The sequence below is a fragment of the Salvelinus sp. IW2-2015 genome, linkage group LG6.2 (assembly GCF_002910315.2).
Source record: "Salvelinus sp. IW2-2015 linkage group LG6.2, ASM291031v2, whole genome shotgun sequence".
NCBI lineage: Eukaryota > Metazoa > Chordata > Actinopteri > Salmoniformes > Salmonidae > Salvelinus > Salvelinus sp. IW2-2015.
In genome coordinates this window covers 8,291,585-8,307,171 of record NC_036846.1, presented here as the reverse complement: position 1 = coordinate 8,307,171, position 15,587 = coordinate 8,291,585, and the positions used below count along the sequence as shown (strand labels likewise).

General features: G+C 42.0%; 1 protein-coding gene across 1 annotated transcript in view; it reads right to left on the bottom strand.

The window, feature by feature from the left end:
* Positions 1 to 1,267: 1,267 nt before the first annotated feature.
* LOC111965783 (complexin-1-like) overlaps positions 1,268 to 15,587 on the bottom strand; it is a 50,494-nt gene continuing 36,174 nt past the window's right edge. Inside the window, exons 3-4 of the mRNA XM_023990076.3 lie at positions 14,507 to 14,685; positions 1,268 to 1,763 (exon numbers count right to left, since the gene is read on the bottom strand). Coding sequence (XP_023845844.1) covers positions 1,566 to 1,763; positions 14,507 to 14,685 — 377 coding nt within the window. The 3' untranslated portion in view covers positions 1,268 to 1,565. The remainder of the gene's footprint in view (positions 1,764 to 14,506; positions 14,686 to 15,587) is intronic.

The following is a 15,587-nucleotide window of genomic DNA, read 5'->3' as shown; positions in this document are numbered from 1 at the left end:
GTGATCAAATACTTATGTCATGCAATAAAAGTGTACCTATGATAAAAATTACAGACCTCTACATGCTTTGTAAGTATGAAAACCTGCAAAATCGGCAGTGTATCAAATACTTGTTCTCCCCACTGTACATGCCTCTTAAGTTATTACTAATACCTGTCTTGTCCTGCATTCTCGGCAAAGTTTAGAACACAATTTACTAGTATGTTAGAACCACAAACCAAATCCCACTGAGAGACAAGGACCCTCACCAGTTCAAATGCTGTCCGATCAAACCCCCTACATTAAGCCAATCCTCCAACCTCTTTCCCCACATCACACTTCAGACTGAGTTCGTATGCTTTGCCGTTACTAGTCAGACAACGCTTTATGTGTCTGTACACTGATACACAAAACGTATTAAGCTCAACACATAACAATGAAGAGTGTCTGTTTTTGCCGATTCAGGACTGCACTCCATTTAGTTAACAGGAAAACCTTGAACAATACTGTATATTGCACCATTGTCACTGTCTGTTCACATAAAGTGTGTTCACAACATAGTTGTGCTTGAGAAAATGATGAGTACATCTCGTAAATCTATATTTACAGACATGGAAATAAGAAGAGTAAGCATCTACGTTCAATTGCCGGATTTGATTCCCACAAGTCCTACTATATAGGAGCGAAGCAGATGAAGCAACAAGACATACAACTCTATTGGTTTGTACTAAGCACAGGTACATCAGGAATGTTGCCAATGTTGTTTGGTTCATTGTTGAGCATTTTCATTTTTATCGTGGACATCTCAAGGAAGAACAGTTAGGATGTGTATGTATAGCCTACTGTACATAKTAGTCGTGGTGTCATTGAAACAAAATTGAAAACCAGAGTTATTGCCTCAATATTAATGTATTTCACTTAATCATAACTAAATGGAATTTGTACATGTACTGTACTCCACAAAATATATCAACTGCATGCTTGAAAAGCATTTCTTGTTGAATTAGTTACCCATTTTCTTTCTAGTTCACCACAATGTTACTATTACCATTATTATTATTATTTTTACATTAAAACCTATGAATGTCTTGGGACAGAGAACAGTATATGGATGAAGTYTCAATGGAGAAGCAATAAACAGCAAAATTCTATCAAATTTGATATGATTTGGAGAATTTCTCAAAAGTTTAAATTATGGCTTAGACTCTTAATATATTTTCTGGTAATCACATATATTTATTTTAAACCAGAGGCTATTTACAAACAAAAAGGTTGGATTATGGTTGATCTCAGATCACATTCTAAGGCCTGGACACCTTGAAAACCTGACATCAAATTTGTCTTTAAGTTAATGTTTTGGATCTATGCAGATGCTACATAGGTTCATAGTATCACCAATCAGTGGGTCTTCCTTCCAAATAAGACAATGTAACACAGATCATTTAAGTTAAGGACAAATATTATGGCACGTTGATTCATCCAGGGCTCTTAGAACAGGGATGTATGGGTGAAGGAGAAGGGTTGGTTAGGATGGTGGTCTTGGTTATGTGTGTTGGAAGGTTAACAATCTAATATCGCCAACACTGTTACTTTTTATTGAACATATCCATAAGTGGACCGGGAAGGAATTTCATGACCGTGTCCATGATACTTTCCTCCTCCTCCTCCTCGTCTCCGCAGCCGGGTGGGACAGCCTTCTTTGGGCGGGTGAGACTCCCTTCTGCTGCCTGATCCAAAGCAGCCTGGGCCTCGGCTTCCTTCTCCTCCTTCTTCTTGATGCCGTACTGGAACAGAAAACAAACAAAGGCAGCCATTTTAGGGAACAAATATAMATTTCACATCACACATGCACTTTTGTACTTTCTATCAATTTTGTGGCGCTCTTCAGTCTTWATAGAGTTTTGTGCACCTCAATGTGACAATATAATACACATAACAGTACAAGATGGTAGTTATGGTTGATTTTATGATAATTAAAGGGGGTGGGGTTAGTCTCCCTTTTCTCCTTGCAATAGCCTCCCCTGGAATAAACAAAGTATAGAGGGCTTTTTTGAATGCACAACCAAGATCTTGAGCTTGCAATGAACTTGTCTCGATATGACCTGCCAAGATGCATTGTGCCAGTTACTTGGCATTGTGCCATCTGGCACTCAATCTTCCTCCTTGAATACCAACAATTTGCATAGTAATATAGAGACCTTGTGCCCCTCTCCATTCAAATCAAGTGGATTTGTTCTTGAATTAAAGTCATTATTTTAATACTAAGCTGAATATTGGCCGGAAAATCCTTTTAGTGTAAAATCATTTCAACAACTTCACTTGTCTTTCCTCCACATTCAATTCAGGTTGAAATAATGGATCACTTCATACTTCAAGTGATACATTTTTGGAGGGGAATTTTGTGTTCCTCTGGAGACATATCTCAATGGTTGTGTATGTACCCATTATCGTTACAAAATATCTCAACCTTCYTCTGTCTTTGATCRAGCAGTGTAAAACACATTACGGAAAGTGGAAATCATTTCCTCTTGCCGGACAATAAATAACAATTCATCAATATATGAACCAATCAATCACCATGCATTTAAATAATTTAGCAGACGCTCTTATCAGAGCAATTAGGGTTAAGTGCCTTACACAAGGGCACATCGACAGATGTTTCACGTAGTCGGCTCAGGGACTTGAACCAGCAACCTTTCAGTTACTGGCCCAATGCTCTTAAACCACTAAGCTWCCAGCCGCCCCGTGATTTTCAGTATAACATGATCTACAACAATAGTGCCCATTATACTGCACAGTAGGACCAAAACAGGACTACTTTCTCTGAGATCAGCCAGGTGAGCTTCCCACTATGCGAGGGAGGATTGGGCCTCTATTAGACCTCTGGCTGAGAGAGCTTCTGGTGAGTTACTRTCAGATGCTGAGGAGGGGAGTAGGGCCACAGTGAGGGCCGACAGCCTACCTGACTGATGGACCATCCTGGGGCACGGAAGCGGAAAATGAGTCGGACTCTCTTGTGACACTTTGCTGCTCTCCCAAGCAGAAATTAATGTGATTCTCAGCCAGTAAACATCTTAMAGGAGGATGGATCTCGTGGCTTTAGCACAGAGAGGATATAGTTTGTGAACRGGGACTCAGAAGAGGGCAATGCAGGGAGTGCTCTCAGTACTATCTGAGGCGTATAGAAATGCTAACGCTMATTTTGTCACGATAACGCAAATCAAAAGTGTGTAAGACATTCATTAAAATGCATCAGACTGGTATCGTGGAATATTCTAATCAAGTGAGAGACTTTGTTATTTCTTCAAACAATCATCTTTATTCAATATCGATTAATTAATGCAATAATGAGACTAGTCAACTGGCCGAGCAGCCTAACTCATAATGAAAAAATAGAGATCATATATAGGACCTAAAAATGCTTAGTCAGGGCTGGTTCCACCCCTCCCATAAGCCACCTTGGTCTATMTCCTGGTTATCTGCATGGGATGTTGTTTTACCCACAACCTGGCTTAGTTTCCCAGATGCCAGGAAGATGAGACAATGAGGGATTGTTCTAAACTCTTCCAGGCTCTCTCTATCTCAGGTCACACACACCACATATTGTGTATGGAATGCCAGCTTTAGGTTTTTAGCACCCAGTCATTGTCAGCTCAAGCTATCTCTAGCAAAACCCATTTATTTGACCATACGCCCAGACTAACTGCAGGAAGCTAGAGTGGAAACCATCTCTTTATAGGAACACAGAATTAAACAGAACAGAAATGTCCTACTTTCTGTTAAGTGTATAATTGTTAACTATTAATATCAAATAAATCAGGTAAATACATCATTTTTCTAACACACTGGTCATATTTCATGTTCCAATGTGAATTTGCTAATTGTTCATGATTCTTTCATGGTAGGCCTGCTAGAAAAAGCGTTCTTTCATCTTCGAGGCTTAAACAATGAAATAAGCTGACTCACTCGATTTTCCAAGACAATTCCTGACTGCTTTACACAACGGCACAATAGAGGCGGCGCAAGTTTGCTAGAAGTTACTGGAAGAGCCGTAGCATTTTGCTGATGCCAATAGTGTGGTTGTGCATGTTGGAGAAGATCAACAGAGATGTTAGTGCATCTCAGTCACATCTTGAGTGAAACATGGAGATGAAGTCTTAATCCTGGTGAGATCAGCTAGGCGCCAGCGCCGCCAATAAGACGCTGCGTCTTTAKSCCYTCTCTTTGCATAGCAATTGATTGGCATTAAATAGGAAGTTGGTTATCTCACAGACGGCGATGATTCCACACATTACTCCACGCTTACTAACAGTAACATYTACAGATTACAAACAGCGAGGAAACCTTTAAGTCTGGTTTAAAGACYGATCGCACCTATTGTGTTGGATGTTAAARGCCCAGTGCAGTCAAAAAACGGGAGTTTACAAAACAATAAGGACACCTGCTCTTTCCAKGACATAGACTGACCAGGTGAATCCAGGTGAAAGCTATGATCCCYTTTTGATGTCACTTGTTAAATCCACTTCAATCAGTGTAGATGAAGGGGAGAAAACTGGTTAAAGAAGGATTTTTAAGCTTTGAGACAATTGAGACATAGATTGTGTATGTGCGCCATTAAGAGGGTGTATGGTGTGATGACCCTCCCACTTTGTCTGCTGTATTCTTTCTCTCTGCTCTAGTTTTCCTTAATAAGATGTCGGTGGGCGGCGCTGGGAGGGTCGTCAGTGAAATGGGACACACCTGGGATCGGATGTGGGCCGCACCCAGGTGGTAAGGGTAAGGAACAACACRTCTGCCACGCTGATCATCAACACTGGGGCCCCTCAGGGGTGTGTGCTTAGTTCCCTCCTGTACTCCCTGTTCACCCACAACTGTGTGGCCAAGCACGACTCCAACACCATCAAGTTTGCTGACGACACAACAGTGGTAGGCCTGATCACTGACAACGATGAGACAGCCTATAGGGAGGAGGTCAGAAACCTAGGACAACAACCTCTCTCAATGTGAGAAAGACAAAGGAGCTGATCGTGGACTATAGGAAAAGGAAGGCCGTACAAGCCCCCATTAACATCGACAGGACTGAAGTGGAGCGGGTCGAGAGTTTCACCAAGTCACTTGGTGTCCACATCACCAACAAACTATCATAGTCCAAACACACCAAGACAGTTGTGAAGAGGGCACGACAATACATTTTCCTCCTCAGGCGACTGAAAAGATTTGGCATGGCTCCCCAGATCCTCAAAGTTCTACAGCTGCACCTTCGAGAGCATCCTGACCGGTTGCATTACCGCCTGGTATGGCAACTGCTCTGCCTCTGACCGTAAGGCGCTACAGAGTGTAGTGCGTACGGCCCAGTACATCATTGGGGCTAAGCTTCCTGACATCCAGGACCTATATAATAGGCGGTGTCAGAGGAAGGCCCAAAACATTGTCAAAGACTCCAGTCACCCAAGTCATAGTGTTCTCTCTTCTACCGCATGGCAAGTGGTAYCAGTCTTATTGGCGGCGCAGCTTCTAACCCCAATCCATAAGACTGCTTAACAACTAAACTAATCAAAWGGCCACCCAGATGATTTACATTGAACCCCCTGTATATAGCCTCATTGTTATGTAAATGTATTGTGTTACCTTATTGATTGATTAGATTTTCTTTACTTTAGTTTATTTAGTAAATATTTTATTAACTCTATTTCTTGAGCTGCATTGTTGGTTAAGGCCTTGTAAGTAAGCATTTCATTGTAAGTAAGCATCCTATTATATTCAGCGCAAGTGAGAAATAAAATTWGATTTGATTAGTGATAACCGCCCCAAAAAATTGTTAGGTTGATATTGAAGGCTAATTTGGATTTGGAGCGTGCTGATTGTGTTAAGCATGATAAGGAATTGGAATTTAAACAGGATTTGGAGCGGTGCCTGATCGCGTTAAAGCGTGATAAGGAATTGGAATTTAAACAGGACTTGGAGCGTGCTGATCGGTTAAGCTGATAAGGGAACAGGAATTTAAACAGGATTTGGAGCGTGCTGATTGTGTTAGCATGATAAGGAACAGGAATTTAAACAGGATTTGGAGCGTGCTGATTGTGTTAAGCATGATAAGGAACAGGAATTTAAACAGGATTTGGAGCGTGCTGATTGTGTTAAGCATGATAAGGAACAGGAATTTAAACCAGAATTTGGAGCGTGCTGATTGGTGTTAAGCCATGATAAGGAATTGGAATTTAAAGATTGGAGCGTGCTGATCGTGTTTAAGCGTGATAAGGAATTGGAATTTAAACAGGATTTGGAGCGTGCTGATCGTGTTAAGCGTGATAAGGAATTGGAATTTAAAACAGGATTTGGAGCGTGCTGATTGTGTTAAGCATGATAAGGAATTGAATTAAACGGATTTGGAGCTGCTGATTGTGTTAAGCAGTGATAAGGAATTGGAATTTAAACAGGATTTGGAGCGTGCTGTATGTGTTAGCGCGTGATAAAGAACTGGAATTTAACCAGGATTTGGAGCGTGCTGATCGTGTTAAGCGTGAATAGAGGAATTGGAATTTAAACAGGATTTGGAGCGTGCTGATCGTGTTAAGCGTGATAAGGAAATTGGAATTTAAACAGAATTTGGAGCGTGCTGATCGTGTTAAGCGTGATAAGGAATTTGGATTTGGAGCGTGCTGATTGTGTTAAGCAATGATAAGGAACAGGAATTTAAAACAGGATTTGGAGCGTGCTGATTGTGTTTAAGCATGATAAGGAACAGGAATTTAAACAGAATTGGAGCGTGCTGATTGTGTTAAGCATGATAAGGAATTGGAATTTAAAGATTTGGAGCGTGCTGATCGTGTTAGCGTGATAAGGAATTGGAATTTAAACAGGATTTGGAGCGTGCTGATCGTTAAGCGTGATAAGGAATTGGAATTTAAACAGGATTTGGAGCGTGCTGATTGTGTTAAGCATGATAAGGAATTGGAATTTAACAGGATTTGGAGCATGCTGATTGTGTTAAGCATGATAAGGATTGGAATTTAAACAGGATTTTGGAGCGTGCTGATCGTGTTAAGCGTGATAAGGAATTGGAATTTAAACAGAATTTGGAGCGTGCTGATCGTGTTAAGCGTGATAAGGAATTGGAATTGGATCGTGCTGATCGTGTTAAGCATGATAAGGAATTGGAATTTATAACAGGATTTGGAGCGTGCTGATTGTGTTAAGCGTGATAAGGAATTGGAATTGGAGCGTGCTGATCGTGTTAAGCATGATAAGGAACTGGAATTTAAACAGGAATTGGAGCGTGCTGATTTGTGTTAAGCGTGATAAGGAATTGGAATTGGAGCGTGCTGATCGTGTTAAGCATGATAAGGAACTGGAATTTAAACAGGAATTGGAGTGCGCAAAAAATCAAGCTGCAACAAGAGTGGCTGGAACTGGTTAGGGAAGGAAAGGAAAGCGCTTGGGAGAGTTTGCTTAGGTGACCCTGATTTACCTACGGGTCACTCCTCTCTCGGACGTGCCCCGGGCACGTTTGAAACTTACTGCTGTTGCCAAAATGTAATGACAAGGAATCTGAGATGTTTTTTTTCGTTTGAGCGCGTTGCTGATGGTAGGAGTTGGCCTGATTTTTGATCGCACTTGCATTGTGTTGACTGGTAAAGTGCAGGAAGCATATTCAGCTTTTGGTGTAGCCGACAGTGTCAGCTATGCTAAGGTTAAAATCGTTGTTACAGATTTACTAATTGGTCCTTGAGGCATACCGACAACGATTTAGAACTTTAAAAAGGGTTGATAAACAGACTCWKKTKRWTTTWRGSSRRRRKTYYTTWMMRKTTWAWYYYCSKYYYYKSSGKTWARRAWTTYCMRGGGSYKKKKWAWYYKRWTWWKSYWRRRSMAWTTAAGGACATGATCCCTGATCGAATAGCCACGTACATGAACGAAAAGAGTGTCTCTGAAGCTGCAGTTTTGGCGGACGAGTTTGTTTGGACTCACAATAGTGGCTTTGCAGAGCCCCGTATTCCGAGTGAGTGGGGGCCACTGAGACACTGTGGTTCACGGGCAGTGCTTCATTCATCTAGGTCATTGGAAAAYAAATGTCCTGTTCTCAGGGCTAAGGGTAAATGTAGTACTCATGCTAATATTAAACCTAAGCCTACGGCGTTAGCAGCGCCTGTCCGACATCCATTCACTCCTCTCACTCGGTCTCATGCCCAGGTACATGTGAAAGTCCCAATTSACCCAGATTATTTACATTTCATTAGGGAGGGTTTTGTGTCTCTGTTAGGAAGTAACAACCCAGTGCCAGTGAAGATCCTGAGGGACACAGGTGCCTCTGGGTTGTTTGTGTTAGTCTGTGTTACCCTTCTCTGCTGAGACTGATTCAGGGAATAGTGTTTTAATTTGGGGAATCGGGTTGAACAGAGTTGTGTGACCAAATTGTGCCCGTGAAACAGTTAGGAGATGTCACCCATGGCTATTTTCTCCAGGATGATGTCCTGATGAGAGAATGGGTGCCTCATAGTAGTTTCGTGGGGGAGGCTATTAGTCAGGTTGCTGTACCAGTTAGGTTTCGTGAGTTGGTGTTYGTGAGGACAATGCTCCTGGACATCTGGGCATGAGGAAAACCTACAATTGCATACTTAGACATTTATTTTGGCCTAAGTTAAAGAGGGATGTTTCTACATTCATCAACCTGTCAATTAACGGGTAAACTAATCAAGATATTAAGCCGGTACTGCTGTTTCCTATTCCCATAGTCAGCCGGCCTTTTGAGTATCTGATTGTTCACTGTGCTGGCCCTCTGCCTCGCTCTAAGAATGGTAGTAGTTACCTGTTCACTGTGACGTGTTAGACCACTAGGTTTCCTGCTGCCTATCGTCTCCGGTCTATCACGACTAAGTTCATGCTAAAAGCTTTGACTCAGTTTATATTCAGATGGTCTGTTTSGTCAGGTTCTCCAACAGCTCCATATTAAACACAATTTGGTTAGGGCCTATCACACGCAGAGTCAAGGAGCGCTGGAGCGCCCTTAAGTCTTTGAAAGCTTATTGTACAGAAATGCATAAGGATTGGGAGGAGGGGTTGCCATGGTTAGGTTTCACAGGTTTCATTCCAAATGACCTAGTGTTTGGACATGGTGTGCACGGACTTCTGGCAGTGCTCTGTGATGACTGGGGGTCTTCCAGGCCACCTCAGTCCCTGTTGTCTTATGTGTGTGTGGTTTCCGGCAGTGCCTGTGCACCGCTAGTGGGATGGCTGAAGAGGTGCTGTCATCTTCACAGGTGAGGATGAAAGGAATATTTTGTTTTTTTGTCTCGTTGGAAGGTGAAACTTTGCCCCARTCTGAGGTCCTGGGCGCTCTGGAGCAGGTTTTCATCAAGGATCTCTCTGTACTTTGCTCCGTTCCTCTTTGCCTCGATCCTGACTAGTCTCCCAGTCACTGCCGCTGGAAAACATCCCCACAGCATGATGCTGACACMACCATGCTTCACCGTAGGGTTTCCTCCAGACGTGACGCTTGGCATTCAKGCCAAATAGTTCAATCTTGGTTTCATCAGAACAGAGGATCTTGTTTCTCATGGTCTGAGAGTCTTTAGGTGCCTTTTGGCAAACTCCAAGYGGGCTGTCATGTGCCTTTTACTAACGAGTGTCTTCAGTCTGGCCACTCTCTAAAGGCCTGATTGGTGGAGTGCTGCAGAKATGGTTGTTCTTCTGGAAGGTTCTCCCATCTCCACAGAGGAACTCTAGAGCTCTGTCAGTGACCATCGGGTTCTTGGTCACCTCCCTGACCAAGGCCCTTCTCCCCCAAGTGGCCAGCTCTAGGAAGAGTCTTGGTGGTTCAAAACTTTTTCCATTTAAGAATGGAGGCCACTGTGTTTTTGGGGACCTTCAATGCTGGAGAAATGTTTTTGAACCTTTCCCCAGATCTGTGCTTCAACATAATCCTGTCTCGGAGCTCTACGGACCAKTCCTTCGACCTCATGGCCTTGGTTTTTCTGTCAACTGTGGGACCAACTGCCTATCCAAATCATGTCCAATCAATTGAATTTACCACAGGTAGASTAAAATCAAGTTGTAAAAACAGCTCAAGGATCAATGGAAACAGGATRCACCTGAGCTCAATGTCCAGTCTCATAGCAAAGGGTGTGAATACTTATGTAAATAAGGTATTTCTGTTTATTTTTAATAAATTAGCAAACATTTCTAAACCTGTTTTCACTTTGTCATTATGGGGTATTGTGTGTAGATTTGTATTTTATTTAATCCATTTTAGAATAAGGCTGTAACGTAACAATGTGGAACATGTCAAGAGGTCTACATACTTTCCGAATGCACTGTATAGAGTTTCTTCAGAGAAACGCAGTTGTCTGGATGCTGAGATGAATATTGCTGAGCCTTCTTTCTCCAGCAGGGCTTCTCCATGTATCTTGGTCAGTAAACCGGATGGGACAAACAGATTTTGTACAGACTACCGTAAGGCAAACAGTGTCACTAAGCCAGATTAATTTCCTCTTCCTCGGATGGAGGACTGCGTTGATCAGTTCGGATTAGCGAAGTTTGTGAGCAAGTTTGACCTGTTAAAGAGCTATTGGCAGGTGCCACTTATGTGTAGGGCACACAAAACCTCTGCCTTTATTACACCCTTCGGTCTGTACTCATATTCAGTTATGAGTTTCGACCTACGTAAAGCACCTGTCACTTTTCAGAGCCTTATGAATAGGGTCGTCTCCGGTCGGGTGCTCTGTTTATTTGGACTGGGTAATGGTTTATGCAGATACAGGTGGACAAGCGTTTTCTCATGCGCGCTTTCCCCGAGTGTTGTGACGTATGCTTGTCATCCATGTGACCAGCCACAGTTTATTTTGGCTGTCCTATCGCTCCTGTCATCTGTTCCTTGCTGTCCTAGTTTTCTTCTTTCCTCTTAAAGGTTGCTTCCTGTGCACAAAGGTTGCTGAGGTCTGGGGAGGACGAGGTTGGGTGGGGCAGTTTTAACCAGGGCAGTATGTTTGTGTGGTGGTCCGGGGTCCTTGGTGGTCACCGGTTTTAGGGGGGGGGGGGGGGGGTTGACGACTCTCCCACTCTGTCTGCCGTATTCTTTCTCTCTGCTCTTGTTTTTCCCCCCATACATCAAGGAGACTCTCTCCATGCAGACACACTGTTGTTTTTGTTGTGACATTTTGGGGCTTCTTTGTGTTCATTTATTTTGGCACCTCTCAACACCCCTCATTATCACCATCTATGCATGCATCCACTACACACACCACTGTTACTTGTATATAGTTTACTTTGTGTAATAAATATATTTAGGTTATTTATTAATCTCCGTGTTTTCTCCCTCTTTGTTATGGGCTACGAGCCGGTTCGTAACAATGGKCAAAACTAAAGATTTAAGTGCTTTTGAATTGRGTAGGTACTGGACGCACCGGTTTGTGTCAAGAACTGCAATACTGCTGGGTTATTCATGCTCAATAGTTTCCCGTGTGTATCAATAATGTATCAGACATCCAGCCAACTTGACACAAATGTGGGAAGCATTGGAGTCAACATGGGCCAGCATTCCTGTGGAACGCTTTGACACCTTGTAGTCCATGCCACAACAAATCGAGGCTGTTCTGAGKGCAAAAGTGGGGGTRCAACTCAATATTAGGAARGTGTCCTTAATGTTTTGTACATTCAGCGTATATTTTCACACTATGAGGTTGTAATAATACTGTGAAATTGTTAAAATGATAATGCCTGAAAGTGATGCCTGTTTTGKTGGGATGGAATTTTGGCCTGCCTGGTGACAGCGTTTCAACTACTTTGGAGGTATGAAACAAACAGACAATCATATCAGTCCAAAATATCAAATTACCAGTTTATGCTTCAAAACCAACTTTATAAGAGGTTTAAATATAGGTTATATTTGACTCAAAAGTCCATGATGTACATTAAGGCATTGTTGGCAGAATAGATGGATTCAGTTAACTGCATGATTACTATAATTCACCACAATACATTTATTGGTAGTCCAAGAAATATTGCTATCAGGTTGTAAATCACAGCTGGCCTGGTACATTGCTTGCTGCCTCCACCCATTTGGCATGCACTGTTTCAGTTTTATTGACTAAATTTTTTAAACAAAAATGGACGACTAAGGCTGGAAATGTCAATACAATCAAACTAGCAAGGGCAATRAACACAAGTCAGTCATAACGTGGCTAATAAGCTAATGCACATGTGTCAAACAAGGCCAGTGGGCTGAATAGGACACACAAGCGAGTATAAATGAGTCAACGGTTGAGTCATGTACTTTATTAAATTACAGCCTGATGCGCTCACATTGGTGAATTCAACTTCAATTGCACTGCTTCCATGTGTCCCGTTTACAGCGCGCAGCRGAGGGAAAGTGTACAGACACATGCCACAGTCCTAGCTAGGCTACTAAAATGTTGCAGTCTGTCTTCGTATTTTRAAGCTTGACAATGAATCATCTAAAAACTAAACCTGCAACAAAACACCATGCAAAGGAGAAACACGGAGGCCTATTACAGCAACATTTGATCAGTAGCCTAGGCTGGCCGCACCGGAGCAGTGCAAAAAAATAAAACTAGTTTTAAGTTTAAATGTTGCAACAATCTTGCTACGTTTTTGTTATTTGGAGTTATTAAATACTTTTTGATTAGAGTTGCAGCATATTATGCACATCTGCAAGCATAGCAGCAAAGGCTGGACAAATATAAGTTATCTTTTATTTTWATGTTAAAATGCTATRTACAGCATCCTATGTACATAAGTGGACATTATAAATCAAATAGGTTATGTCTGGCCTGCAATTTCGTTGAGTTTTTTTCAACATGGCCCTTGCGCTGATTGAGTTTGACACTCCTGGAATAGCATATCTATTTATTTAGCAAGCTAAAAACACCAGGCATAACATTACTTAGCTAGCTGCTGGGAGGATGTCATCATTTTTCAGTTGCTACAGCTAGAGATGCAGGTGTCATTGCTATGCAGCTTGCTATGCTGAACTTGAATGATATCCACAGTTAGCATATCTCTTTGTTGTCAATCAAATGTATTTGACATCGATCAAATGGGCAGTCAAGTTCCCATTCAGTTGTCAAAAGGTGGGTTGAGACAAGCATGCCTTGGCAGACAAGCTGCAGAAGGACGAGCAGTCTACTATTCCCCATTGTTTATCTGTGCAATTTTGAAGGCCAACTAGATAAAAAAAAGGTTTGAGGGTTTAAATAATGTTCCCTCGTTCGATTTGAGCTAATCTTGCTCTGGCTAGCATTATTTGTTGATCTTGTTGTTATTGTTGATGTGCATAGGCAACCGAGGRACAGAGAGMCYACCTTTTTCTTGGTTGTTTGATGAATAGGACTCCCGTGGTGTCTACATATTTGCAKAAATATTTTGTGGCTTTTGGCRAATGCGTTCTAATGATCTAAAGTCACCCTGTTGCTACTGCCTGTAAACACAGTCCAGTTCAAAGTGAGTTAGGGGGCTGCAGGTAGCCTAGTGGTTAGAGCTTTGGACTAGTAACCGAAAGGTTGCAAGATCGAATCCCCGAGCTGACAAGTAAAAAATATATMATTCTGCCCCTGAACAAGGCAGTTAACCCACTGTTCCTAGCCTGTCATTGAAAATAAGAATTTRTTCATAAGTGACTTACCTGGTTAAATAAATGGCCATTGTACCAAATTGGTTATTTTCATATAGGTTTACTGTAGCTCTGATTGGCTATGGCGCACCGGTCCATGTAGACTCCTGGACAAGACTGATGGTTTTATTAACTGTCTTAACACATGGCCGCTTTCCCACTCTATCTTGCTAGAGCATTTTAACATTCAATGAATTTTGAAATACATGAAAATGACCATGAGTGCTTGCTTGTCATATTCTTCCTGGGGGTCTATATGAACAGATTTGAATAAGATTTCATATTGCTAAAATGCTGTCAGTTCCACTTTAGTTGACCAATAAGAAAGAGTTCCAAACCTCTGCCAAAAACAGCTAGTTTTCAGTTTTCCCCTCCCCACTCAGACCATTCCCAGACAGTCCTAGATAAATTCTGGCTTGAGAAATTAGCCTTTGCTAAGAAGACATTTAGTCAGTCTCCACAGTCTTYAGTTTCCAACACTTGCTGAATCTGCACTGTCATTTCTGTCTCTCTCCAAAGCAAGGGCTCTCATGACTCACTAAAGCTCACGGCTAATTCTCCAACTCTAAAGCATGTTTCTCTGAGGTTATATCAAGTCACTCTTTTCTTGCCAGGCTCAAAAGACACCGCTACTGAACCAAGCTACCAGATTTTCAACATTGGATGACATGGAAATAATGATCAAATAGGAATTTAACAAGCATAGTGCATTGTTTGTTTATGCACAGACAGACAGACATACACATAAACACACCCACACACACACACACACACAACGACATTACAAATGATAATGTATGCATGAGTTTTGCTTCGGGAGGCAATCACATGTGAGTATGAACCGTGCAACGGGGTTGAAGCTATTTGCATAAGATTCATCGTTCAACATGATGACATTTTTACCTTATCCCTGATGCCCTGTCGGACGTTTTCTCTCTCCGATTCCATTTTTGCATATTTTGCCTTCCTCTCCTCCTCCTGTTGCCGAAGTGCCTCTTGTCTTTCCTCCTCCTTTTTCTCCGCATCAGGATCCTTCTCAGCCTCTTCCCCACCCAGCATTTTCCCCATGTCTTTGGTAGCTCCTTTAGAGGTGAACGAAAGGGGGGAAGAAATGTCAGTCATGGGTCTGTTATGAGGGAACCCACAGTACAGTATTGAACAACAGAGGAAACAACAACTCCGAACGTGGACCCAATTAAAGACCCTCTAAATKATTTCCTTTTGATGGGCTTTGTGTTGGACTCTTCGGCCATGGCTATCTCTGTCAGAGGCTGAGCTACACACAAATGTTCCAACTGGACATTGGGTCAAGACTTGAGAACAAAGGGCTTTTTTATGGCTTGGAGTTCTATGGCAGGATTTGAAGATAGCTGATAATAAGCAGATAATAGTACATCCTCTCATTGGTCTCTACCTCTGGCCGGGCTTGTTAGATATGCTAGAAAAAAGAGCACAGAAAAGATAAGGCTTGTTCAATGACATCTGAATTTCATTACGGAATATACCGTAGCCCTTGAGTGCGTCACTGGATCACTTTTATTCTGAAGTGAAAAGAGGCTGTACAGACTTGCCAAAMACCAAGTGAATAGGCATTACCTCAGAGACCAATTGCTCATACATACTCTGCATTGACCAAGCAGATGGACATTTACATACTGTATGTCAAAATGTTGGACTATTGGGAAGGAAAAGAGAACATGAAGACAAAAACGCAGGCAGTTATTATAAATGGAGAAGAGGGGAGTTGATTAACATCTAATGGTTTATTCAGTGCAGAAATYTGGCTGAAGTAGTTGTAAGTGGTGACAGGTCATAAAGATCACATCTGGGACGTGAGCATGTTTTCCTTCCCAACTTTTTGGAAAGTGTTCACCTCGTCATAATTAAGCGGTTTGCTTAACCTGCAAAACTGACACTATGCCAGTGGCTATGAGCATTATGACAAAAAATCACACTAGGACAATCAGATCACGTACACTGTCAA